This window comes from Neolamprologus multifasciatus, chromosome 6 (assembly GCF_963576455.1).
Source record: "Neolamprologus multifasciatus chromosome 6, fNeoMul1.2, whole genome shotgun sequence".
In the NCBI taxonomy this organism is placed as follows: Eukaryota; Metazoa; Chordata; class Actinopteri; order Cichliformes; family Cichlidae; genus Neolamprologus; species Neolamprologus multifasciatus.
Window position 1 is genome coordinate 31,847,008 of NC_140444.1, and position 26,697 is coordinate 31,873,704.

At 39.9% G+C, this 26,697-nt stretch overlaps 3 protein-coding genes and 1 pseudogene across 4 annotated transcripts in view; all 4 read left to right on the forward strand.

Annotated features, from left to right (window-relative positions):
- Window positions 1–25,195, forward strand: part of LOC146517375 (uncharacterized) — a 71,662-nt pseudogene extending 46,467 nt beyond the window's left edge. Inside the window, exons 7-8 of the transcript XR_014874513.1 lie at window positions 23,838–23,895; window positions 25,142–25,195. The product of XR_014874513.1 is annotated as an uncharacterized LOC146517375 (transcript). The remainder of the gene's footprint in view (window positions 1–23,837; window positions 23,896–25,141) is intronic.
- On the forward strand, window positions 2,606–7,503 carry LOC146517381 (uncharacterized). Its single transcript, XM_085162415.1, has 9 exons — window positions 2,606–2,924; window positions 3,183–3,473; window positions 3,557–3,790; window positions 3,882–3,986; window positions 4,093–4,311; window positions 4,857–5,195; window positions 5,456–5,807; window positions 5,904–5,924; window positions 6,788–7,503. The coding sequence occupies exons 1-9, from the start codon at window positions 2,870–2,872 to the stop codon at window positions 6,939–6,941; spliced, it is 1,770 nt and encodes a 589-aa protein (XP_085018541.1). The 5' UTR covers window positions 2,606–2,869; the 3' UTR covers window positions 6,942–7,503.
- Window positions 12,075–17,187, forward strand: LOC146517382 (uncharacterized). The gene is made up of 6 exons (XM_085162404.1): window positions 12,075–12,446; window positions 15,158–15,454; window positions 15,529–15,762; window positions 15,850–15,912; window positions 16,106–16,318; window positions 16,442–17,187. Exons 1-6 carry the CDS (start codon window positions 12,392–12,394, stop codon window positions 16,789–16,791), a joined length of 1,212 nt encoding a protein of 403 aa, XP_085018530.1. The 5' UTR covers window positions 12,075–12,391; the 3' UTR covers window positions 16,792–17,187.
- On the forward strand, window positions 22,275–23,085 carry LOC146517383 (uncharacterized). The gene is made up of 3 exons (XM_085162405.1): window positions 22,275–22,596; window positions 22,671–22,904; window positions 22,992–23,085. The coding sequence occupies exons 1-3, from the start codon at window positions 22,281–22,283 to the stop codon at window positions 23,063–23,065; spliced, it is 624 nt and encodes a 207-aa protein (XP_085018531.1). The 5' UTR covers window positions 22,275–22,280; the 3' UTR covers window positions 23,066–23,085.
- Window positions 25,196–26,697: the final 1,502 nt, after the last annotated feature.

Here is a 26,697-nt window from a genome sequence, read left to right on the forward strand (position 1 = left end):
TCTGCCTGTAAACACGATAGCTCAAAAACCTGAATCAACTTAATAAGTCATTTGTTGAAAATTGACAAAAAGCATAGAAAAGTTAAACAAACTTAAACAAACTATGAACCTTACAAGTGTAGTGGGTATTGTCAACACACACACACACACACACACACACACACACATATATATATATATGTATATATAAATTTACACAGTGCCTGCATCACTGCAGCAGCAGCCCCAATCCACCTGTCAATCTCCCACTCACATCTCAGATTTGGAGGTGCTGTTTCTCATCCCCACCATTTCACACTCAGCTAGAGACCAGTATGGGCTAGAGACCATCACCTGATGAAGCCAACAGAACTGCATTATTTGCAAAAAGCAGAGATGTGATTCTGAGACCACACAAGTTGAAGCCTTCATGCCATTTGGCTACATCTAGAATTCTGTCCATCAAAATTATAAACAGAATTAGAGACAAAGGGCAGCCCTGGCAGAGTCCATCACCCACCAGAAACAAGTGAGACTTATTGCCGGCTATGCCGACCAACCTCTTGCAATAGTTGTATAAGGATCATTGCTCTGTATCGTTTGTGTGAACGCCTGGTCTAAGCTGTGCTATTTGGCCTTTTTTACTTTTCTACGACAGCTTGATGTGGGTTCCATAGTCTTCTATCGGAGTGGTAGGTCACATCAAATGTTGTGCTTGAGTTTTGGTGGAGTTTGGTAGAAGTTTAAGATTATTTGTACCCCTGTAGGAAGAAAACATTGTTTTATTTCTGTCGAGAAACCTGTGGTGGACTTCGCCACAGCTTGCCGATACTTATTAGGGTGCGACCCTAACCTGGAGATAGGTCACTTAAAAACAGATATGAAGCAAACTGGGAGGGATACTCCTTCTGAGGTAAATTGTTCAGTGTGATGTCCTGCTTTAATTTTCAGATTGCCAAGCTGCTGCTTTCCGGGGGTGGATTTCTGGCACCTAATCTAATACCTTGGCTCATGTGATTAGGTAGAGGATCATCAGGGGGTCCTTTGTCCCTCTTTGGGGGGAAACTCCCACTGGGTTTAAATCTGGGATTCTCCACCATTTGACTCTTAGAACTGAAGAAGCTTTTCGGATGAGAGGTGAAATGTCTTCAAGCAACTTAAAGAAGTCCAGACACTTTTCTTTCCAAGCTCCTTAGACATCAGTTTTTATAGTGTGTTCGGGGATGGAAATTTGAGCCGTGAGCTTAAAAGGATTGTTAGTGAGCATCCAGACTATGATCTACTGTCAGAGATGAAGACCTTAGGTGGGAGCAGGAAAGGTGAGTAGGAGCAGAACAAGGCCGGTTCAGGAGTTATCCTTTCCCGTCAGTGTACAGCATCCACTATACAGGTAAATGTGCCAATGGATACTGTTGGGTCAGAGTTGGCAGAGGTTAAGCAAATGTTAAAACAGCAGCAGACCCAGCTTATACATGAGTTGAGACTTGCTCATACAAGAAGTAAACCTAGTTTTATGCAGAAAGGAAGGAAGGCTATTTGCAGATGGCATCAAAAACCTGGCCGTTTAGCTAAAGATTGTGATCATGAGACGGTAGCATCTGAGTCTACGGCCCCTAGCAGGAGCTCATCTGGTCAGTACACCTTTAATGTGTGCTCAGTAAACTAGTACCCTCTGTTATGCTGAGCCACATATCAGATGGGGACATAACTGGCTCCAACAGTTGCAATTTTCAAATATCTGCCCACACACCCCCCCACCCCAATTGTCAGGATCCTGTCCAAAGGTTACATTAACATGTGAAGGGTAGATGTCTCATGTTTACTAGATACTGGGTCCATGTTTACTACCATCACAGAAAGTTTTCTTTGCCAAACAGTTTAAGAACTAGCGTCCAGATAAACTGAAATCATGCCATTGGCTGTGGTTAAGTGCAGCTAATGGGCGAGATATTCCCTATGTAGGCTACCTGGAACTTGATTGTCAGGTGTTAGGCTGGCAAATACCCAATAGTGGCGTGCTAGTTTTTATAGATCCTTTGGAGGCCAACCCCAACTCAGAAATATGTGGAGATCTTGGCATGAATGTGATCAGTGAGTGCTATAGGGAGCTATTTTTGGAACATAGCCCTACTCTTTTTTACCTTCCTTTAGTGCGGGAAGATCTTTGGCAGCAGGCTTTAGCACACCGCCCAGCTGCAGCCTGAAGTACAGGTTAGTGGCCCAGTGACAGTTAAATGTAGGAGAAGAATTTGCATCCCAGCAGGCACAATGAAATTTGTACCTACCACATGTTGAAAAGCACCATAAAAATAGTGTTAATAAAAAAAACACATATATTTTGTATTTTAAATATGTAACAGCAGTACATGTATTCTGTTACTCCCCGACACTGTATAAAACCTAAATCAAGCTGTCTTAGAAAGATTAAAAGGTCAAATAGCACTGCTTAGACCAGACATTCACACGGCCCCAGATTCACACAGGAGATCAACTAATTAACTGCACCTGTGATTATAAAGAGGAAAAACAGCCCCGCCTACCAGAGGTGGTTCCCAGACTCAGGTCTTACCTGTCACGTTGATGAGAATTACATTAACATGAATCCAATATGATTTTGAATATCTGCTGCAGTATATCAGTTCTACACTAGAGGTCTCTTTGTAGTGAAAGAAATGATTGATAAACAAGGAAGCGACGGTATTAAAACAGAATGCAGCTCGGAGAAACATTTAAATCAGCTCTGCATTCAGTCTATCCTCTTAGATAGCTGTTGATTGATTCCGGTTTCTGATATTTTTTCAGGATTAATATGAACAGCGGCAGTAACTAGGCCTTTAAAATATTCATACAGCCAACTTTTTCTGATTAGAAGTTAAAATTAATAACAGCTATGTTGTTGGCAGAAGCTGGATGTTTGTTTCTGGGTTTCATTCTGTGCCTCTCAGGTAAGAATAATTTGTTTCTCTTCATGATAACTGTAAGGAATATGTGTCAGGAATGTAGAAAAAAGACGCAGAGAGTTACAAGTTTATTTAAGAAATTAGAAAAGTCTCAGTTACTTGTTCTGCTGTTCTGAAATCTGAAGTATATCAAAGCACCAGATTGTGATCCTTCACAGTAACATGCTGTCATCACAGATCAGCACAGAAATGAAAGTTAGCATAAATGTTCACCATGTTTTCTAATCACATGTTGTGTTAAAGGTGTTCAGGGAAAACCAAACAGCATCTGTGCCTTGAAAGGTTCATCAGTGAATCTGCCCTGCTCACATCAACATCCCACTGCAAGAAATAGCTGGTACGCTGGATACTTGACTATCTCCAAGATATTGTTCACTACAGATGAAACACATGTAAAGTACAGCATGTCAGCAGAGAGTAATTTCACTCTAACAATCAATAATCTGACAGAGAGTGATGCAAATTTTTACTGCTGCATTAAAACTGCTGACAAATCAAAGTGCCAACAAAGTGGAATTAATTTCCAAGTTACAGGTACAGTTCTTTTTACAAATGCATCACAAATGAATGAGTTTATGGATGATCAGTGTATTCATGTTGATCATGTGACCTCTCAGAGCTGCAGGTAAAGGTGATTCCTGCCACAGAGGGACAGACAGTAACACTGATGTGCAGCAGCAGCTGTCCTCTGACTGAAAAGCCTGCAGCCTACATCTGGTACAAGAACAGAGAGTTTCTCTATGAGGACTGGTCTCCCTGGTACCAAGAGCTGCTCAGCAGTGAGGAAGCAGTCACATACTCCTGTGCTGTCAAAGGCTACGAGGATCTCAGAGCCCCTGAAGTCTCTGTGGGTGAGTCATGATGGACACCTCCTCATCATGTTATGAAATGTCCGACAGACGTGAATAATTTCACTGTTTAAACGTCAGTGGTGTTTTTCAGGTTCTGTAACTCCGACCTGCTTCAGTGTGACCTATGCTAAAGGGAGAATGTGTTCTTCTCAGCAGACATCAGTGGACGAGTCCTGCTCCATCACATATCCCAGAGGTGAAGTTCTGGACAAACTGCACTTTGAAACTTCATTTTTATTTGTTAATTTATTTGACATGACAGAGATGAACTGGTGGAAAATGTGTTTATCATCTCCCAACAGAAATTCATGTCCAGAGGACTCCTGCTGAACACAGAGGTCACATCAGACTGACCTGTAACAGCAGCTGTTTTCTGACTGACCCTCTGATTTCCTTTGTGTGGTATGAGAACAGAAAGCCTACAGTGCAGGAGGGAAAACAGATTCTAGTTTCCAGCTCTAATCATGACAGTTTGTCTTGTGCTGTGAAAGGTCTTGAGGATGTGCGCTCTGCTGACGTCTGTGAGTAAACTTATTACTTATTGTCTGTAAACTTACAAAATAGAGCAGTTATGGTACAGTTGATTGTTCCGTGTTGTTGTTAGAATATCTGACCACAATAACAGAAACACTGTAAATTTTAATGCTACAATAATAATGTGTTAAACACCATTTTTAAGATCTGATAATGTTTTATTTTGTTGGAACAGTCACAGATGTTGTTCTTTTGCATTTTTAGGCTGTTTTGACTCATTATTGTATGAGGTGTGAGTCTCTGTTATAGCTATTGGCAATTGTCATGCTTATTTTGCAATAATTTTATATATTTTGTAATGATTTTGTAATAATTCACTGAGGTTTTTTTTCTGAAAACAGTTTTTTTAATCAATAATTTACTGTATATCTTATAGGTCCTGATAAAATATTTGCATAGCAATTGATTAAAAATTTATGATCAAGGGAAATCATTTACATATGTGATACAAGAGCATACATAAACGAAAATGATTTGTAAATTATTTCTGTTTATGTATGTATGTTATTTTTCTGTTTCATCCATATTTCAGGTTTCAGTGATTCCTCCTGGAGTTTGAATTATGTCCACAGCAGAATCTGTGCTCTGGAAGGATCTTCAGTCAACATCTCCAGTAAATACTCACATCCTGACTACGAGCAGATACAGTCTAAATGTTGGTATAAATTTAAGGGAAATGCTGAGGAGGAAGCTGAACAGCTGACTGAGGACGCAGATCATGTGGAGTATGATGACAGCATGAAGAACCAACACATCCTCAGATTAAAGAAGTTGAAGAAAGATGACTCAGGAGAATACAGGTTTACAATCACAACAGAAAATGAAGAAATGATAGAGTCTGATTTTCTTGGAGTTACTCTGATTGTCACAGGTAATTATGGTTTGTCATTATATATGTAAAAACAACTGTCAACACAATATCCTCTGCAATGCTTTCAACTGAATTGACAAGAAAAAGATGCAGGAATTTTCCTCAGGTGATGATGATGTTTTATTTAGTCAAAAGGCTACAAAGAGTTTTTTAATGCTTCTTGCACTCTTCAGAAGTTAGTGAAAATCCAAAGCACCAAATCCTGTTTTCTCTTTAATGAGAAACTGTTACAGTTACTGACCAGTCTGAGTGTTTTTCAGAGCTGAGAGTGAAGATGAGTCCTTCTGCAATGGTGACAGAGGGTCAGAGAGTCACACTGACCTGCAGTACCAGCTGTCCTCTGACTGACAACACAAACTACATTTGGTACTTGAACAGTCGACCTCTGACCTCGAGAGAGAACCAGAACAAACATCTGATCCTAGACCCAGTCAGCAGGGAAAATGCAGGAAGCTACTCCTGTGCTGTGAAAACCAACAAAGATATCAGCTCTGCTCCAAAGACTCTCACTGTCCAAAGTATCACAGGAACACGGATACGAGCACCTGCAGGAGTTTCTGCAGCTCTGCTGGTTTTAGTACTTCTCCCTATCACTGTCTTCTTGTGTATTAGGTGAACATTATTGTGTTATCTATAAGACCAGTCATGTTTAAACTGTGAAAGGAAATGTTTTATCCATTCACCAATTTATTTGTTTTTGTGCAACAGTAAAAAGAAGACTTCCAATCCATAAACTTTACAGAATTTCAGAGACATTGCAGCAATAGGAATGTATGTGTGTGTGTCAGGTTGTGTCTTAGACTCCACCTTTCTCAGAACATCTCATGCTGCCCCAGGTGTGGGGGCCTATTTCCCCCTACCATGCTCCCTTCCGGTGGCTGGTGCCCCACCCGCCAGCTGCTGCTTGGTGGGGCCTGGTCCCCCTGGCTGTGTCCAGGGCCTGCTGGGAGGTGGGGGCCCAAGGGTCTCTGGCAGGCTAGCAGGCTGCAGGCAGAGCTTGCAGGCTCATCGCCAAGGCTTCAGCACCATGGATCCTGGGTGACTCCTGTCCGAGGCACTGCTCAGCTCTTTTCTTAGTGGGTACCCCGACTGTCCCTCCCGTGGTCCTCCTGGGGCTCTCATCCTCTGGATGTCTGGGTCCCGTGTCTCTTTAATGCCTGCTTCATGTCCTGGGGGGCAGGGCTATGGCTCCCTATACGTGTTTTTTCTCCTTTCTCTTATCCATTCCCCGGTCATGTCTGTTGTGACTGTAATAACTCAATATAAAAATAAAAAATCTTAACAAACACCTAAAATATGATTATCAAGTGGACCATTATAGCAAAAGCTGCACTTCAGCAAAAGCTGTCCACTTTGGAAAAAAAATAATCTGTTGGCTCTCATCATGGTTCACTGGAGCCCCAAAGCCTTATAAATGCTTTTGCAACCCTTTTAAGATGTCAATGATTTTTCTTTCAATCATTTTTTGGGGGTTCAGGTTCAGTTTGTCAGAGAGTTTCTGTTTTAGAATCTGTGACAATAATGACAATGTAACTAACAACAAACAACCAGCTATTAGTTATTGATGCAGTTTAACATGAATTTATGATCACTGTCTCGTCTCCTCAGATGAACCTTGATCTCATTTATGAAAACATCTCAGCTCAGTCAGCAGAGCAGGATGATCATCACTACAGCAGACTGCACTTCAGTGAAAACCACACAGCTGATCTCTACTCCACCATTGAGCCACTGTGTGCTCAATAAAGAAACGTTTGTTAATATGGTGATTTTTTTCTCCAATGATAAACGTTTACCATCACAGCAAAGACACTGCAGCTTCTTGATCTATCCGTGGATTACGCTCACTTTATTGGAATATAAATGACAGTAGAAATAAGCTGAAATTGAAATCCAATTGAGATTGAAAAGCTCTAATCTTAAGCACTTTACTTTGTGTGCTTCTGATGCCATTAATGAAAACATCAAAGCCATTGTGTCTGCAGGTTTCTCTTCTGTTAGGTTTTTGTCTGTACCACAAAATAACCACTAACAGTGTCACATGTCCCTATTCTCACTCAGCACTATCAGGTTTTAGATGAACATATAATAATATGTAGCCATGTCACATGTTTAACTGAGCTGCTTTGAATGTAGTTTGTCTGGAGACAGACTCGGAAAATCAAATCTCTTTTCAGCCTTTCAGGTAGGAGTAATGAAAATGATGTTTCTGGAATGTAGAAATTATGCATAATTTTACTCATTAATTTATTTAAGTTTATAATGTGATTTGATCTGTATGACCTCTGAATTGTATTAAAGTACCAGATTTGTATCCTTTACTGTAACGTGTTTTCTTCACACATGAAGTCCATCATTCTACAGTGAGAAAGATTATCGATAAGTGAAAAACATTCAAAACAGTTGTCAATCTTCCTAGGGGTAGACGTCCCAGCAACTTCACCCCAAACTCAGACCATGCAATCCTCAAAGAAACTGCATCTCAGACTCTACAGGCCTCTGTTAACATGTTAAATGATAAAATTCAGGGCAGTACAATTAGAAAAAGACTTAACAAATTAGACTAATGCACAGCACCACATTTGGACAACACCTCATACCAGTTGTCAAGCACACTGGTCAAGGCCTGATGATATGGGCTTAGTTTGCCTCCAAAGGATCTGGGCACCAGGGCTGGAGTGGTGGGCTGATGAACTTGTAGGCTGCTGCTCATTGGCTATAAAGTCATTTGTTCATTTTCATTACCAACACTTTTTTATCAAATCAAATCTCTTAATGCAAATAAATGCAATAATAAGTGTCAAACCAATATACAGTTGCTGCAACGTCAGCAGTACTACCAGCAACAACTACTAACAAGCCCTCACAGTCTCAGGAGGCTGCTGTTGTAGGGACAATAGTTCCAACAACAGAGTGAGGAAGAGACACAGGAAGGTGAAATTACTGTGGTAAAAAAAATAGATAGAGGGACATAATTAGGATGGGAGAGATTCAAGGATTCAGGTAAAATGAATGGGAACATTGACAATGAGCCACTCCTAATAGCTAAAGTGTGGCTTCTGACTGTCACATGATGCTGTGCAGTGCAACTAAGGTGTCCTAACCTACCAACAACTGTACCAACCAGATTCAAGATTATTTAAAATACAATGATCAAACAAAATGAAGTATGTACATAATATGTGTATCGGGGTTCAGTGACCTTCCAGTCACTGAGGTGGCCATGGCCCTCACAAATTACTGTAAGTTATTACTGTAAGTTATTATTAATTATTAAGTTAAGGCCATCTGTTTGACAGCTAAAGCCTAGACTAAAATGAGTCATACAAAGGACAGTGAACCCAAGCTCAGCAGCAAATCTTCAACAGAATGGCTTAAAAAGAAAAGAATCAAAGTGTTGCAATGGTCCAGTCCAGTCTTTCCAGACCTTAGCCTGATAGAAATACTGTGTTGAGTCATTAAGAGGGATGTGCAAACCTCCATGAAATGAAGCAATGCTGTAAAGAAGGGTTGGCCAGAATTCTTCTGAAATGATGCAGTTTCTTATAGGAACTGAAACTAAGATATTTAAAGACTGAGCAGCTCTTGAACTTGAGACACTGTCTCTCTGTCAGGCTCTCTCACACCAAATAACAAGAAGCCCCAAAACCTAATCAGATTTAGCTTCATATAAAGGCAAGCAAACCAGTAAATTGTCTGAAATCAGGCGTACTAAAATCCAGGAACTTTTCATTGAACACAAATCATATTTGAACTGGTTCTAATAAATGTGCTATTTTAGGTATTATGACTTTGTACATTATTGTGGATGGAAGAAAAAGTAAAAATGTTGGTCCCAGACTCAGAGGACTCAGAACGGGTTCATCATCACCATCATCTCAGCTGCACCTAATATATTCTTGATGGTCTGGTTGTATTAAAGGTTCTTTTTATTGCGCAGCTTAAGGGAAAATTTCAGTGACTTGGATGCCTTTTGAAACTGCTGGAGTGAGAATGAGGAACGAGACAAAAAGAAAAGAGAAGGAATGCAACAGCCAAATGACGCTGTCACAGTCAGTATACATTTCCTCTGTACTCACAAATCACAGAAGAATAAGCTGTATAACATCTTTATTAGTTTATTTTTTAAACTTCCTGATGACCTTGACTTTGAGGTGAAACTCACACCTTGACCAGTCACCAGTAAATGATTTAAACTCATCTTTTTGGTAGATGCACCTACAATATGAATGTCAAAATCCTATGTTGCTTCGTTCTTGAGTTATCACATTCACAAACTTTGTGTCCATGCTGCCCATTTGGGGCTAAAAGCTTCTGTTAAATTTATGCATGAATATCTCAACTGGTTTTAGCAACAGTTATTTAAGCCATGCTGCCATCTACTGACAAAACTGAATATTACTGCCATATCACTTTAGAGCAGGGGTGGGGAACTCCAGGCCTCAAGGGCCTGTGTCCTGCAGGTTTTAGATATCATCCTGAACCAAATGATTAGTTCATTACTGGGCCTCTGGAGAACTTCAATAATAATAACAGTGGATTGGATTTATATAGCGCTTTACAATTCCATTATTCATTCACTCTCACATTCACACACTGGTGGAAGCAGCTACAGTTGTAGCCACAGCTGCCCTGGGGCAGACTGACAGAAGCGAGGCTGCCATATCACGCCATCGCCCCCTCTGGCCAACACCAGTAGGCTGTAGGGTAAAGTGTCTTGCCCAAGGACACAACAACTAGGACAGAGAGCCCGGGAATCAAACCGGCAACCTTCCGGTTACAGATGCGCTTCCCAAGCTCCTGCGCCATGGTCGCCCCATGGTCACCTTCAAGACATGTTGAAGAGATAATTTAACCATTTAAATCAGCTGTGTTGAAAACCTGTGGGACTCTGGCCATTGAGGCCTGGAATTCCCCCACCACTGCTTTAGAGGAAGAAGTCTTAAAGATATGACAGGAAAAAACACAGTGGGTCATATAGTGAATCGCTTCAATCAATATCATTTTGTAGAAAGGACCCAACATGACTCAGATATGGTTGCTTATGCACTTTTTTCTTTATCTCATGTCACACTTTGCAGTGTTTCCTCCTCTGGCCCCGGCTGCTACTAAAACAGGAAAGTCATGATTAGATAATGCTGTGACAACTGGCCTCCCCAGACACAACACCCTGAAAACACTGCCCCACCCATTCCCTGCAGCCGAGCCAAAAACCACACACTGCCACACATTTATTTTCAGCTTGCACCACAGTGGCCTGCTTCAGTGTGACCTATGCAAAAGGGAGAATTTGTTCTTACAAATAGACAACAATTGCGATATTCATGAGGGTGGCTTGATGACATCTTCTAGTACCCTGCCCCGTGTTCACTGCCTGGTACCATGGACTGTCAGGGTCCATCATGGAGAGCTCACACTCTGGACACCCCCACAAACCATCAATGGTGCTGGCAACACCAAGTTCCTGGGTGTGCACATCCCAGAAGATCTCTCCTGGTTAAAAAACACAGCATCACTGGTCAGCAAAGCCCAACAGTGACTCTACTTCCTCCGCAAACTGAGGAGAGCAAGAACTTTAACCTCCATCATGAGCACGTTCTACACAGGCACTATTGAGAGCATCATCACCACCTGGATCACTGTGTGGTATGACTGCTGCACTGGGTCCTCCCGAAAAAGTTACAACGAGTAGTGAGAGCAGCAGAGAGATCGTGGGTACTTCCCTTCCCTCTCTCCAGGACATCTACTATCTCACCCGAAAAGCCTTCTGCTTTACAGGTGACTCCACTCATCCGTCCAACAGTTTCTTCAGTTTGCTGCCATCCAGAAGGAGACTGAAGAGCCTCCAGGCCAGAACCAGCAGACTGAGAGATAGCTTCATCCATCAGGCTGTGCTGAATTCTCTCCCTGCTCTGTCCCTCTCGACTCTCTCACACACCAACTCCAGACCTGCATTCCTGCCGCTTCCCGCTGAAACCCCCCCACCCCCAAGACATGCAAAACTCTGAACCTCCACCATCGCCTTTTCACTGACTGCCCCAACCCCACTTGCACATGAACTCTTGCCCACAAGCACTCTGATTGTGTTGGACACTGTTATTTATTTAAGATTGTATTGTATTGTGTTGTACTTAAGACTTTTATTTTATTTTTTAATCTTTATACTGTTTTAGTGTACACCGAGGGTCATGGGAGCATTGCAATTTCAATTTCCTGTGTATGACCTGTAGATTGGGTTTTTGTCATAAAAGCTGACTTTGACATGTGACAGATGTGAAAGAATCTGGAGGATGTTATGCTGTCTGTAACATTGTTCAACACAACCAATTTGGTGGTGGGTCACTGATGGTATGGGGAGTTATATCCAAGGAGGGATGCACAGACCTTACAGGCTAGGTAACGGCACCCTGACTGCCATTAGGTATCAGGATGAAATCTTTGGACCCACTGTCAGACCCTACACTGGTGCAGTGGGTCCTGGTTTCCTCTTGGTGCACCACGATGCCTAACCTCATGTGGTGAGAGTATGCAGGCAGTTATTAGAGGATGAAAGAATTAATAGCATCGACTGGCCCGAACACTCGCCTGACCCCTAGGACAGCATCTGTCGTGACTTCAGGAGGATGTTCTGATGTTGTCAGGCATGCATAAAAGCATGTGGGGGCAGTACAAACTACTAAGTGTCATTTTGAGTTACAAAAACAAAATTTTGGCAAAAAAGCCTGCTGTATCATATTTCCACTTTGATTTTTAGGGTGTGTTTGAATTCTGCCCTCTGTTGCTTGGTCATTCTCATTTCCATCACACATGGCGTCCTTTAATTCCTTACACAGTACCCAGTGCATATCAGTGTAGAAATGACATTTTATTTTTTCCACACTAAATATTTTGTTGTTTGAGGGGTTTTTGCTGAAAAAAATAAAGTCAGGTACTTGTTTAATAGAAAATAAAAACTATAATATTACTAAGTAAGGTGATGAAAAACATACTGCATTACGCAATTCTTTTTAAAACCCATGATGATGGAGGAAGTGATTAACTGGTGTTAAACCTTCATACAGTTTATTTTTAGACGTAGTGATGTTCATAACTGTCAGTTCTGTTTTCAGCCTTTCCTGTGAGAACGTTCAGCTGTAAAGATCTTTTAAAGATTCATACAATCAATTTTCTGACTAAAGCTGACATCTACAGCAGCCATGATCTTGGCAGAAGCTGGCTTTTTGTTTTTGGGTTTCATTCTGTGTCTCTCAGGTAAGAATGACTCTTTCTTCTCCTTCCTCCTTACAGGTGTTAGCGTTTTAGCCTTGATGAGCTCTTGAAGAGTCTGGAAGTGCAAGATTATAATCTTTTATGGTACAATAATATCATCATTGTGGGCGATCGTGGCTCAATCGTTGCCTACTGGTGGTGGTCAGAGGACCCGGTGGCGCCAGTGTCTGGCAGCCTCGCTTCTGTCAGTGCGCCCCAGGGTGGCTGTGGCTACAATGTAGCTTCCCATCACCAGTGTGTGAATGGGTGGATGACTGGTTGTGTAAAGTGCTTTGGGGTCCTTAGGGACCAGTAAAGCGCTATACAAATACAGGCCATTTACCATCATTAAATGGCTGCCAGAGTAGAAAGATGTGTAAGCTTAAATCTGCACACATTTGCTAATGAATCTTCCGTTGCGTATCAATATATAAAAACATCATAAATGGCCTCCTTTTAGCTCACAGTATGAATATGTTGATAGTTTAACAAGTATAACATCATTACTGGAACAACAATCCCCAGTCTGACATAATTATTATAAGGTGTGTTAAGATTAAAGTGCAGTCACTGTCACAGAGTTGGCTGTCATTGTAACCTTTGTTGAACACATAACCTTATCTTGAGCAGGCATGCATGCATGTCTTTGTCTGTACCTGTGTGTAGGGCTTGCTGAGCCTTGGTCTCTGGGGACATGGTCATGAAGAGAGGGGTTTGGGGGCTTGAGGCTGAATGTTGTGGCGTAGTCATTGACCAACTGCCTTGATCAGGGATTGCTTGATCAGGGTGGTCTCTGCCAAGTACTGGGCAGTTCTTGGGCGCCTGGAGCCCAAAGGCGGCCTATGATGTGGACAGTTGCCTGTTGGCTATGGTCCTCTGAACTTGCACCCCCTTTCTTTTCTTTTTTTGCCCCAATTAAGGCCTCCCTTCTTCTCCTTCTGGGATGTGTGTGCAGATATTGCCAAGATGTGTGGCCTCAACATACCAGTACCAGGCCGCGAGAGTTGAGGCTGGGGTGTGAAATTTATGGTTTTCAGGGTTTTTATTGTTAACTTGGCTTAGCTTGGTCTTTTCCCATGTTGTAGTTGTGTGTCTTATTTTGAAAGAAATATTTCCAAGTTACCATAGTGACCAGAGAGCATTAAGAGGCAGAGAGGAGGATATAAAATACTGGCTGACATTAAACCGGTTCGTGGAGCAAAAAAGGGGTGGGACCACTGCTCTACAGGGCTGCAGATGGCCCGGTTCTCCAGGTTCCATCTCCGTTTGCCTCATGAGGGCATAATTGTGGCATCCCACCCTCATTTTCAAGTAAAATTTGCGGCAAAGACACACACACTCACACCCTGTAAGAATATTGTTAATTTATGTACCTGTACATTTTTGATTATTTTGTGTTGAATGTGTTCTCTGTTTCTTTTTTACACGTGCATTTCTATTTGTACTCTATCCTTTTATTACATCTTCCTGTGTAGTAAAAAATTAATAATATAAAATAATACAAATAAAATGTGACGGAACAGCTGCTTAAAGATTGCTGATACAAAGGATTGCAGAGACATGCTCATAAGAAGATAAGTATTCATTGATGTTGCGATAAACAAAAAGATGCAGCTAACCACATTGTTGTTTCCACAGCAACACTTCCATTGTGTTTTGCATGTTTTTGCAGCTTTTTGTTTCTTTTTTTCTAAGCCATTTTTTGTGGGTTTTTTACAACACACAGACTGTGTGAATGTGAAAGCTGTTTGTGATACCAATTATTTCTGATTGGGGTTGTAGGGTTCACAGCAGAGTAAGGTCTTCATCATCACAGCTGTTCATGTTGATCGCTGATCTTCAGCCAGGAGATTCTGTTTCACCGCAGAGGTGTTACCATTATAAACCAGATACAGACAACAGTTTTAACCACTGCAGCTTCCTGCTCTTGCAAAAAAACCCTCAAAGAACACATCATTTGTAATATGATGAACAGAACAGACTAAAATGAGAGAAAGAAGTCGTGTTTTGGTGTTTGATGTGTTAGAGAGCTAAATATGAAACTGTTCACTTAGCTGATGCACTTAGATTGTCTTTTTAATATTCGAGCTGTTGTATATATTTTCTCGACTGTCCATGTAGAAGCTACAACAATAACGCTGTGAACAAATGACGAGTGTGTTATACTGTGTTCATTTTGTGCTTTGCCTATATTATGAGTAATTATTGAGTATTGAATTACGATGAGTAAGTGCAATCGTGGCTCAAGAGTTGGCAGTTTGTCTTGTAATCGGAAGGTTGCCGGTTCAAGCCCCGGCTAGGACAGTCTCGGTCATTGTGCAAGACACTTCACCTACTGCCTGGTAATGGCCAGAGGGGCTGATGGCGTGATATGGCAGCCTCGCTTCTGTCAGTCTGCCCCAGGACAGCTGTGGCTACAACTGTAGCTTGCCTCCACCAGTGTGTGAATGTGAGAGTGAATGAATAGTGGAACGGTAAAGTGCTTTGAGGGTCTCAAAAGTGCTATATAAATGCAATCCATTATTATTTAGGAGACATTAAACATGAATAAAAATAATTTAGAAAGTAGATACTGCATGGCTGTCTATAACTTAAAATACTTTCTCAAGTTATTTCTTGCAGTACAGTACCAACATTATTTAACAATTAATGATAGAAAAACAGACAGGAACAAAAATAATGTATCTGTTCACTAATGAAAGTTTCTATTAAAGGTGTTAATGGAGGAGAAACCAGGATCTGTGCTCTCAAAGGTTCATCAGTGGATCTGCACTGCTCACATCAACATCTGACTTCAAGCAGCAAATGGTTCACTATAGACTTAAATGGATCAGTGAGTGAGCTCTATGTGGATGGACAACGTGTAACGTACAACATGTCTGAAGAGAAAAACCCAACTTTAACCATCAATGATCTAAGAGAGAGTGATGCAAACACTTACTGCTGTATGAAGACTACAGACAGTCCAGGACTCTGTTCACTCAGTAACATTACTCTTCAAGTTGTTGCAGGTACAGTGACTTTTACTCATTAATAACTTTCCAAATGACATCATTGTATAAGTTGTTGTCCATCATCCTCTCAGAGCTGCAGGTAAAGGTGATTCCTGCCACAGAGGGACAGACAGTAACATTGATGTGCAGCAGCAGCTGTCCTCTGACTGAAAAGCCTGCAGCCTACATCTGGTACAAGAACAGAGAGTTTCTCTATGAGGACTGGTCTCCCTGGTACCAAGAGCTGCTCAGCAGTGAGGAAGCAGTCACATACTCCTGTGCTGTCAAAGGCTACGAGGATCTCAGAGCCCCTGAAGTCTCTGTGGGTGAGTCATGATGAGTATTGTTCAACAAAACAAACACAATGGGTCATACAGTGAATCATTTGAATTAATATTATTTCTTTGTTTCAGATTCCATCACAGAAACCTGCTTCAGTGTGACCTATGCTAACGGGAGAATCACATATCCCCGAGGTAAAGTTTAAACAAATTATCAAATATCTTCCATCAAACCTCTAATATATATTTGTTCAATGTCATTTTCCTTATAAAAAATTAAGCTAAATATGACCTTTGTTAAAAAATCTATTAGCATCCTAAAAACAAAATTAGAATTATAAACATTATGTCACGGTTACTGATGAAAACTGTATTTATTATCTTTCAGAGGTTCATGTTCAAAGGACGAATTACACATCAGATAGTGTCATACTGACCTGTAACACCACCTGTAAGCTGTTTGACCCTCAAACTGCCTACATGAGCTGCAAAAACGCAAGCAGAAACTACAAGAATCAACAATGTTTAACTCACAACAATTCAACATACAAGTTCTCTTGTGCTGTCAAAAAGCATAAGTACCTTCACTCTGCAGAACTCTGTGAGTAATAAAGAAGTCATTTTTTTTCTTCTAGTTAACTATAAATACAAATGTCAGCATACAGGCCATTTAAATAACTTCTATTTATTCCATTTAAACTAAAATCTTCCATCTATATTTCAGGTGTTCAGGGTAAAAACTGCCGAATTAGGAATTATGTCAGCAGGAGAATCTGTGCTCTGGAAGGATCTTCAGTGAACATCACATGTGAATACTTACATCCTGATAATAAGAAGCCAGAGTTTAAATGGAGTAAAAAATGGAGAAAAGATAAAGTGGAAGTTGAAGAGCTGATTGAGGCTGCAGGTCGTGTGGAGTATCAGGACAACATGAAGAACCAACACATCCTGACCATCAACAACCTGAAGAAGAATGACTCAGGAGGATACACATTCAGATTCAACAGAGATCATAAAAACTGGACCCAGTCTGATCTGCCTGGAGTCTTTTTGATTGTTACAGGTAAATCTTAGGAAAATTCATTGTATCTGTCAGTGCTATTTACAGGTTGTTAATCTGTAGGCCCACAAAACCCCTAAACAAGAAATTGATTTCGGCTTTCTGATGAAAAAAAAAGTGCATCGATACATTCATGTGTTTGATTTGCAGCTGTGGCTGTTTAAGGATCAGTTCATTTGAACTACTTTAAATGTATACTGTTGATTAGATTAATCTACAGTAATAAAACTCTATCTGTAAGATCACCATTTCAAATGTTGGCATTCTGTCAGATCAATGTATCTCTGAATAGTCGACTTTAAAAGGACTCAGACAAACTGCCTGTTTCTGACTCTAAAAATAACTGTTACATGTAATGTAGAAGGGTTTTAGGCTTCACATCCTTCAAGTTTTTTTCCTTCTGTAAAAAATGCATGAAGGTATATGTAGTATTTTTATTGTTGTGCTTGTGTAAGATTTACACAGTTCTTAACAACTCTACTGTTGGCTAGATCAGCCTTCAGTGCCTTCAGTGCAATAAATCATAGGTATGAATCATATGAAAATGTAGGTATTTTATTTTATTAGGAAAATGATTCCAAATCATAGTCAAAAAAAAATGGAGAAAACACTAATTTACAAAATGGAAAAAATGTTGTGGAGTAATAAGTACAATACTTTTGTGTAAGAGGATTTAGATTGACGTTACACAAATCTGAAGTTACAAATACCTTGAATTTGCACACTTCTTTGGTAAATACCTTTCACCGCTGAACAGGACTAAAGGATCATTTTGTAGTAAAGTCATTAAACCGTCTTTCGTGTCTAAGCCACACAGGAGGTTTTTTTGTTTTTGACCAATGTTCCTTTTCCAGAGCTGAGAGTGAAGATGAGTCCTTCTGCAGTGGTGACAAAGGGTCAGAGAGTCACACTGACCTGCAGTACCAGCTGTCCTCTGACTGACAACACAAACTACATTTGGTACTTGAACAGTCGACCTCTGACCTCGAGAGAAAACCAGAACAAACATCTGATCCTAGACCCAGTCAGCTGGGAGGATGCAGGAAGCTACTCCTGTGCTGTGAAAACCAACAAAGATATCAGCTCTGCTTCAAAGACTCTCACTGTCCAAAGTATCACAGGAACATGGACACCAGCAGCTGCAGGAGTTTCTGCTGCTCTGCTGGTTTTAATACTTCTCACTGTCTGTTGGTGTGTTAGGTAAGTGTTGGTTCACAGCAGTACATTCAATCTCTGCTATGAAGTCACTTATTTTCAGTTTATTCACTTCAACCAGGAAAAAGAGAACTTCTGCTCAGTCTCCAACAACAACAAGTTATGACCAAATTGAACAGGTAAAGATTAGGGTTGTAGATTGTCTAATCTTTCCAGTGGCCATTTCATTTTTGCCATCATATAGTAAAAGGAGTCAAGTTTAAAGTGCAATATAATGTAATGCTGTTTTTCTCCATCAGGTCATCCCTGGTCCTGTGTATGAAAACATCTCAACACAACTGAAGCAGAAGGATGAAGTCCACTACAGCAGAGTGCACTTCACAAACAAACACGTGGTACCTCTTTATTCCAACTTACAGTTGGTTCAGCCCTGAAAACAGGAGCATTTCCATGATGCTGTTGTCAGTGCCTGTAACCCAGTGTTTTCTAGTTTGTGGACATTATACTTTTTATTTTTGGAATATTCTGTGCTTCTTAGGTTCATGGTTATTTTTACATCTTCTATTAAGTCTTGTTTCTTTCATCCTGTGTTCATTGTGTTCAGTTTTGCTGCCCCTGTGTTGTTATGTCGGATTTGTTCCCCCTGTGTTGCCACCTGCTGTCCATCCTCTCGTTATTGTGTGTGTGTATTTAAGTCCTGAATCTCGTTCGTGCGTGGTCCACGTTCCCTTGTTTATGCTAAGTATGTTTATGTTAAGTTGTGAGTTCCTAGTTGAAAGAGTCTTAGTTTCTAGTTTAGCTTTTGTTTGTTTCTTTTAGTGTTTTTTATACTTCATTTTAAGTTCTGCATCTCACCAAATAAAGCTTCCTCCACAACTTAAATCCCTTGTCTTGGATTGTGTTTGGGACCGTTGCTGTACTTAAGTCCAATTTTCAGGTATCTCTGCATTTCTTGAGTATTTTTCTGACAACTTTTTACTTTTACTCCCTTCTGTTAGGTCTGCACTCGCAGGTCTCGCTAACTCAGAGACTTATCACCATGAACAAAGCAAGACAATCAGAGCTCAATTGGTTTTACTTGTGCAAGGGAAGCCCAGTCAGATTCTCAGAGTTGCAAGTTCTGCACCCGACCTCAGTCAACTCCAAAACCCCAGCTTCCCTTTGCAGCTTTTATTGAATGAAAACAGTTACACAACCCCCCACTGTAAACCCCATATGGTGTGTCGTAGAAGCTAAGGCTATGTGTGTATATGCACGTGCGAGTATGTGAGTGAATGTGTGTGAATGTGTGTGTGTGTATGTGTGTCTGTATACGTGACATCCTGGTTAAAACCGTTTTAACAACATCTCTGTTCATAGAAGGGTCATCTCCCCTCACACCCCGTATATGGCTTAACCCCTTTAATGGTCCACCATATACAAGTACAGGTAGGGATGGGTATCGTTTAGGTTTTATCCGATACCAGTACCAAACCGGTACTTTTGAAACGGTGCCGGTGCTTAAACGGTGCTCGAACCGGTGCTTAAAGAATGGAGAACACAAAAACCTCTCATGTTCAATTCAATTCAATTCAATTCAATTTTATTTATATAGCGCCAAATCACAACAAAAGTCGCCTCAAGGCACTTCATAGATACAGAGAAAAACCCAACAATCATATGACCCCCTATGAGCAAGCACTTTGGCGACAGTGGGAAGGAAAACTCCCTTTTAACAGGAAGAAACCTCCGGCAGAACCAGGCTCAGGGAGGGGCGGCCATCTGCTGCGACCGGTTGGGGTGAGAGAAGGAAGACAGGATAAAAGACATGCTGTGGAAGAGAGACAGAGATTAATAACAGATATGATTCAATACAGAGAGGTCTGTTAATACATAGAGAGCGAGAAAGGTGACTGGAAAGGAAAAACTCAATGCATCATGGGAATCCCCCGGCAGCCTACATCTATTGCAGCATAACTAAGGGAGGATTCAGGGTCACCTGGTCCAGCCCTAACTATATGCTTTAGCAAAAAGGAAAGTTTTAAGCCTAATCTTAAAAGTACAGATAGTGTCTGTCTCCCGAATCCAAACTGGAAGCTGGTTCCACAGAAGAGGGGCCTGAAAACTGAAGGCTCTCCCTCCCATTCTACTTTTAAATACTCTAGGAAGTAGAACTCTAGGATGTTCAGCTGTTTTTTTGTAAAAAGATAACAATGTTAGCCTTTTCTGCAGCTATAGGGCATATATGGTATCACTCTTGGCTGGAAGCAGTGCTTAATCAATGGAAAAAAACAAACTTAGTCCAAAAACCTCTCATGTTTAGCTGTTTTCCACTTTTTCTTTGGTCATTTTAACCTTTTTGGCCAGGGTGAAGGAGTATCTGCCATCAAACAAGAAGACAGCCGCATGTAACTACGACGGTGTTTGCTAGTTCACCTTACATGCATTAATTTAATAACGTGGTTAGCCTACTCAATGTAAATTACACACAAACAACATTAAGCTACTCACGCAGAAAAGAACGGCTGCTGCTGCCATCATCATCCGTCATCATTTCTGCTACACTGGCAGGGCTAGGGGCCAGGACGCTCCTCTTCGGGTTTTTGGGGGATGTTGCTAACTCCGGGTCCGATAACAGGCACCACACCCGCAATAGATGTGCACGGTGTGAGGTCTCGCAGCAAGCTATCAAATACGGTGCATTTCTCGGCTTTTAACAAAATGTTATGCGTCGCCAGGTGTTTCATCACATTCGAGGAGTTACCTCCTTTGCACACCACCTTAAAGCACTTGTTGCAGGCTGCTGAGTTTGCATCTTTTGCTATGAAGTACAGCCAGAATTGAGTGAGTGTAACCGTCAAAGCACTCTGTGTCTGTGACTTCCTGCCGGTCAAAAAATTAATCTCCCCTCTCCCAAGCTACACCAAATTCCTCTACACAACATACAAAACAGAGTTAACAGATTACAAGCACTGAGACCCCCACTCTGCATCCACTGGGCCATTGGCCTCTTGTTGTCTTACATTTACAGATAAGCATTAGGAGAGTCTCCTGCAAACCTACTTCTAACTTATGACAATTATGAGCTTATGTTAAATTCAGGTAAAAACATCAGCATCAGCATCCCCCAACTGTAGCTTCCTGTCTCCTTTTATGACAGACAAACCCCCAGTGTCAATAAATTCCTTTCCCTCTACACAATTACACACACTCTCAGGCCTACAGCTAAGCCAAACTAAAACACACAGACCTATTCCTCTGATCTACTGCTGGACCCTCTCATCTAAGCAAATTTAACACATCATATTGTAATAATTGTTTTCTTGTACTCACACTGTTCTATGCAGTTTGTCGCACATTGTGTTGCTAGCTAAAGCTCCAGTTGCTAGATGTCCCAGGGAGCAAAAAAAAGAGTATGAGATAACTTTACTCAGAGATGGAAAAAGGTCAAACAAAGACGCGACAGAAGACGAAGAACACAGGTTGGATTTAAAGTGAAACTTGATAACCTGCACATTTAAAGCTCACATGTAACAATTTAAAATCACATATTGGATCGCTACATGTGTTTAATGACTACCATCTCAGGGGTAATTTATGGCCAGTGTTAATTAGTTGACAGGTAACTTTCTTCATAGTTTTCATTAACAACTTTCTTTTTCTTGATTAAAACAAAGGATAAAATAAAAACTAATGCACGGCAGTGCCCTGTTGTCTGTATCTGGCATAAACCAGATACAGACAACAGTTTTAACACCTTTGTAGGTTTCTGCTCACACAAGGTCTTCATCATCACAGCTGTTCATGTTGATCGCTGATCTTCAGCCAGGAGATTCTGTTTCACCGCAGAGGTGTTACCATTATAAACCAGACACAAACAACACTTTAACCACTGCAGCTTCCTGCTCTTGCAAAAGCAACTCAAAGAACACATCATTTATAATATGATGAACAGAACAGACTAAAATGAGAGAAAGAAGTCGTGTTTTGGTGTTCGATGTGTTAGACAGCTAAATACGAAACTGTCCTGTTAGCTGATGCACTTAGATTGTCTTTTTAATATTCGAGCTGTTGTATATATTCTCTCAACTTTACATGTAAAAGCTACAACAATAACAAATGATAGTTGTCTGATACTGTGTTCATTTTGTGCTTTGCATCTAAGATATGAGTAATTATTTAGGAGTCGTTAAACATGAATAAAAAGAATTATATTATTATAATTATATTATAAATTATATAAGTAGAGACTTCATGGCTGTCTATAACTTAAAATACTCAAGTTACTTCTTACAGTGCAGTTATAACATTATTTAAAAATTCATGATATAAAAACAGACAGTAACAGAAATAATGTATCTGTTCACTAATGAAAGTTTCTATTAAAGGTGTTAATGGAGGAGAAACCAGGATCTGTGCTCTCAAAGGTTCATCAGTGGATCTGCACTGCTCACATCAACATCTGACTTCAAGCAGCAAATGGTTCACTATAGACTTAAATGGATCAGTGATTGAGCTCTATGTGGATGGACAACGTGTAACGTACAACATGTCTGATGAGAAAAACTCAACTTTAACCATCAATGATCTAAGAGAGAGTGATGCAAACACTTACTGCTGTATGAAGACTACAGACAGTCCAGGAAACTGTTGGCTCAACAGAATTAGTCTCCAAGTTGTTGCAGGTACAGTGACTTTTACTCATTTATTACTTTCCAAATGACATCATTGTAAAAGTTGTTGTCCATCATCCTCTCAGAGCTGCAGGTAAAGGTGATTCCTGCCACAGAGGGACAGACAGTAACACTGATGTGCAGCAGCAGCTGTCCTCTGACTGAAAAGCCTGCAGCCTACATCTGGTACAAGAACAGAGAGTTTCTCTATGAGGACTGGTCTCCCTGGTACCAAGAGCTGCTCAGCAGTGAGGAAGCAGTCACATACTCCTGTGCTGTCAAAGGCTACGAGGATCTCAGAGCCCCTGAAGTCTCTGTGGGTGAATCATGATGAGTATTGTTCAACAAAACAAACACAATGGGTCATACAGTGAATCATTTGAATTAATATTATTTCTTTGTTTCAGATTCCCTCACAGAAACCTGCTTCAGTGTGACCTATGCTAACGGGAGAATCACATATCCCCGAGGTAAAGTTTAAACAAATTATCAAATATCTTCCATCAAACCTCTAATATATATTTGTTCAATGTCATTTTCCTTATAAAAAAATTAAGCTAAATATGACCTTTGTTAAAAAATCTATTAGCATCCTAAAAACAAAATTAGAATTATAAACATTATGTCACGGTTACTGATGAAAACTGTATTTATTATCTTTCAGAGGTTCATGTTCAAAGGACAAATTACACATCAGATAGTGTCATACTGACCTGTAACACCACCTGTAAGCTGTTTGACCCTGAAACTGCGTACATGAGCTGCAAAAACGCAATCAGACACAAATGTTTAACTCACAGCAATTCAACATACAGGTTCTCTTGTGCTGTGAAAGACCACAAATACCTTCACTCTGCAGAGGCCTGTCAGTAATATAGAACTATTTTTTTTCTTCTAGTCAACTATAAATACAAATGTCAGCATACAGAGCATCCATATAACTATAAATCTTCCATCTATATTTCAGGTGTTCAGGGTAAAAACTGCCGAATTAGGAATTATGTCAGCAGGAGAATCTGTGCTCTGGAAGGATCTTCAGTGAACATCACATGTGAATACTCCAAAGACTCTCACTGTCCAAAGTATCACAGGAACATGGACACCAGCAGCTGCAGGAGTTTCTGCAGCTCTGCTGGTTTTAATACTTCTCACTGTCTGCTGGTGTGCTAGGTAAACATATGTTTTCTTTCAAATTGATCCTGTTATTTTTAATGTCATGTTTCTTGACTTTTTCATTAATTTTTATGAATCAGGAAAAAGAGGACTTTCAGTCAACCTCCCAGAAGGGAAACTTCACACAACGAACAGCAGGTACTAACAGGATTCAAACAAGAACAACTCCTCATCTGTCCTATTACTGTTTATTTGAATGATCATTTATTCTCCATCAGGAAGAAATTGTGTGTGTGTGTGTGTGTGTGTGTGTGTGTGTGTGTGTGTGTGTGTGTGTGTGTGTGTGTGTGTGTGTGTCTGTGTGTCTGTGTGTGTGTGTTTGTGTGTGGATCACACTGTACAGTATTTTAGTATTAAAGCCAATCAATTAATGTGTCAGTATTTAGCAGTGTGATCAGAACTGCTGCATAGCATTTGAAGGCAGGAAAACAAAAAGTTGGTTAAAAAAAAAGCAGAGATAAAAATTGATCAGGCTTATCAATAAAAGTTAAGAAATGATCAAGAAACTATCATATAAATAAAATAATTACCTTATAAACATAATTCAATGATAGCACTTTGTCTATGTGCAAATTTGAAATAAGGTCTACAAGTAGAAACAGGTGCTCTGTATTATTATCACATATAAATAATTACAGGCGTCAATATTCCTGGCAAGTGTCTTAAAATTGTTTGCAGCCAAGAGTCAAAAGTCAAAAAATAAAGAGTCCTCTAACAAATCTGTATTCTTACTGATCCTTCTCAGGGAAATGCAAAGACTTTAGAGGCGCTTTAAAAACTTTAGACTCTGCTTCTATCAAAGGAAATGTCCTAAAATAGTGATGCTGTTTTCTTGAGAAATGATTGTTTAGCCTGTGATGACTTCATACCTGCTGATGTCTAATCGAGAAAAAAAACCTGTTTCTGAGGTGGTTATAGTCATAGTGCCTTTAAGAATCTTTGTTACTGATGAGCATCAGTAACAAAGATTCTTCAATGCAACTTTATCCTTTGATTTTTTTTCCTGTCAAGTAAAACTATTTGATTGTTTTAATATATCACTATAAGACAAGACATTTACACTAACTTGTTTATCATTGTATCACATTTAATAGAAACCTTACATTAACAGTTCTTACAACACAGTAGATTCATATCAGTCTCATATGTTGGTTTTGTAACTGACTGGATATTAAACAGTAGTGATATAACTGATGGTAAGCATCAGCTCTCTCTGAATTCAAGGACATGAAAACCTGTTATTTAAATAGTTTTTTTAATAAGCCAATGAACCAACCTTTATCAGCTCAGACCTGCAAACAGATATTTTATAATATTCTGATAGAACAATGAAATGTATAATGCAGTTTAATATGAATTTATAATAACTGTTTCGTCTTCTCAGATGAACCCTGACCTCATGTATGAAAACATCATAACTCAATCAGCAGAGCAGGATGATCATCACTACAGCAGACTGCACTTCAGTGATAACCACACAGCTGATCTCTACTCCACCATCAAGCCACTGCCCGCTCACTAAAGAAAAGGTTGTTACCATGGTGATTTAAACGGAACAGTTCCCCTTAAGGTTTTTGTGTCTAAAATTAGTTCAGTATCATAGCAGAGACACCAAAGCTGCTTCATCTGTCAGTGTTTGTACTCTCTGTACTGGAACATAAAATACAGAAAGGAATAACAGAAATATAGAAATGCCTGAGCTTTTCCATTCAAACATGTCTGATAATGAAATACATGTGTTAAAAATGATTGTGAAACATAACTCAAGACAAAAAAAATAGGACAACTTTATAAAAAGACGTGTGTTCTTGTGTTTTACTATCTTTTGGCTGATTTGCACTTTTAAATGTAAAACTAACTGTTTCTGGCAGAAATGAAAACACGCTATCATGTCTGCAGGAACTTATTTTATTTTATTTTATTTATTTTATTTTTATTGGGGGGTGGGGGGTGGGGAGGAATGAAAATGTAATGAAATGTGGTCATATCACATGTTTAACTGGGCTCCTCTATAAAAGTGAAGAAAAAATAAATAAAGCCAGAGAATGTTGATAAGTAGTACAAAAGAAAAACTTCAAAGGTAAAATCAGTATGACGTGGAAAAACCACCTGCAATACATCAATTCTTCACTAGAGGGCTCATCTTCGAGAAAAAAAAAGATAAATGAGGAAGTGATGGTGTTAAAGCTGAATGCAGTTTGTCTGCAGACACACTCACACAAGTCAGTCATTCCTGTTAGACAGATGTTGATTTCTGACATTTATTCATAGTTTTGATATTTTCTAATCTCTGATGAGATTTAAGAAATATGTACTACCAGTAATCAGCCATTTATCATAATAATGTTAATCAACATACAACCACCTTTCTCATTTACAGTAAAAACATATAGCAGCCATGATGGTGTCTTTCAGGTAAAAATTATTTGTTTCTCCTCCTCCTGATGATGTTGCTGGAATTCTGTATCTTCAATGTAAATGCAAAAGTTATGAAATTATTTTAGAAAACCGGAAGTTTACTGTTGTTTTCACCTGTTGTTTCTCTTCCTGCTATGTACTCTCAATTGTATTAAAGTACCAGATTCTAATGTTTATTATTCAAATGTTGTGTTAAAGGTGTTCTGGGAAAACAAAACAGAATATGTGCCTTGAAAGGTTCATCAGTGAATCTGTCCAGCTCAGATCAACAAGCCACTGCAAGAAATAAAGTGATCCTATAATGTACAGCATCATGGAAGCAGAGAGGAACGTCACTCTAACAGTCTAACATAGAGCAGTGAATTTTTTTTTACTGCTGCAGAGAAACTGCTGACAAATCACAAAACTGTCAGCAAAGCAGATTTTATGTGTTGCAGGTACAATGGTTTTACCAACTAACAAAATAATTACTTTAATAATCAGTATATGAATGTTATTTATTTATATTTCTCTGAGCTGCAG

Bases quoted from the DNA above. Each gene is read 5' to 3' on its own strand.
- LOC146517383 (XM_085162405.1), top strand. From the start codon at position 22,281: ATGAAAGTTTCTATTAAAGGTGTTAATGGAGGAGAAACCAGGATCTGT. The intron at 22,597-22,670 runs GTACAGTGACTT...TCATCCTCTCAG, and splicing joins TAGTCTCCAAGTTGTTGCAG to AGCTGCAGGTAAAGGTGATT. The intron at 22,905-22,991 runs GTGAATCATGAT...TCTTTGTTTCAG, and splicing joins AGCCCCTGAAGTCTCTGTGG to ATTCCCTCACAGAAACCTGC.
- LOC146517381 (XM_085162415.1), top strand. From the start codon at position 2,870: ATGTTGTTGGCAGAAGCTGGATGTTTGTTTCTGGGTTTCATTCTGTGC. The intron at 3,474-3,556 runs GTACAGTTCTTT...GTGACCTCTCAG, and splicing joins AATTAATTTCCAAGTTACAG to AGCTGCAGGTAAAGGTGATT. The intron at 4,312-4,856 runs GTGAGTAAACTT...TCCATATTTCAG, and splicing joins TGTGCGCTCTGCTGACGTCT to GTTTCAGTGATTCCTCCTGG.
- LOC146517382 (XM_085162404.1), top strand. From the start codon at position 12,392: ATGATCTTGGCAGAAGCTGGCTTTTTGTTTTTGGGTTTCATTCTGTGT. The intron at 15,455-15,528 runs GTACAGTGACTT...TCATCCTCTCAG, and splicing joins TACTCTTCAAGTTGTTGCAG to AGCTGCAGGTAAAGGTGATT. The intron at 15,763-15,849 runs GTGAGTCATGAT...TCTTTGTTTCAG, and splicing joins AGCCCCTGAAGTCTCTGTGG to ATTCCATCACAGAAACCTGC.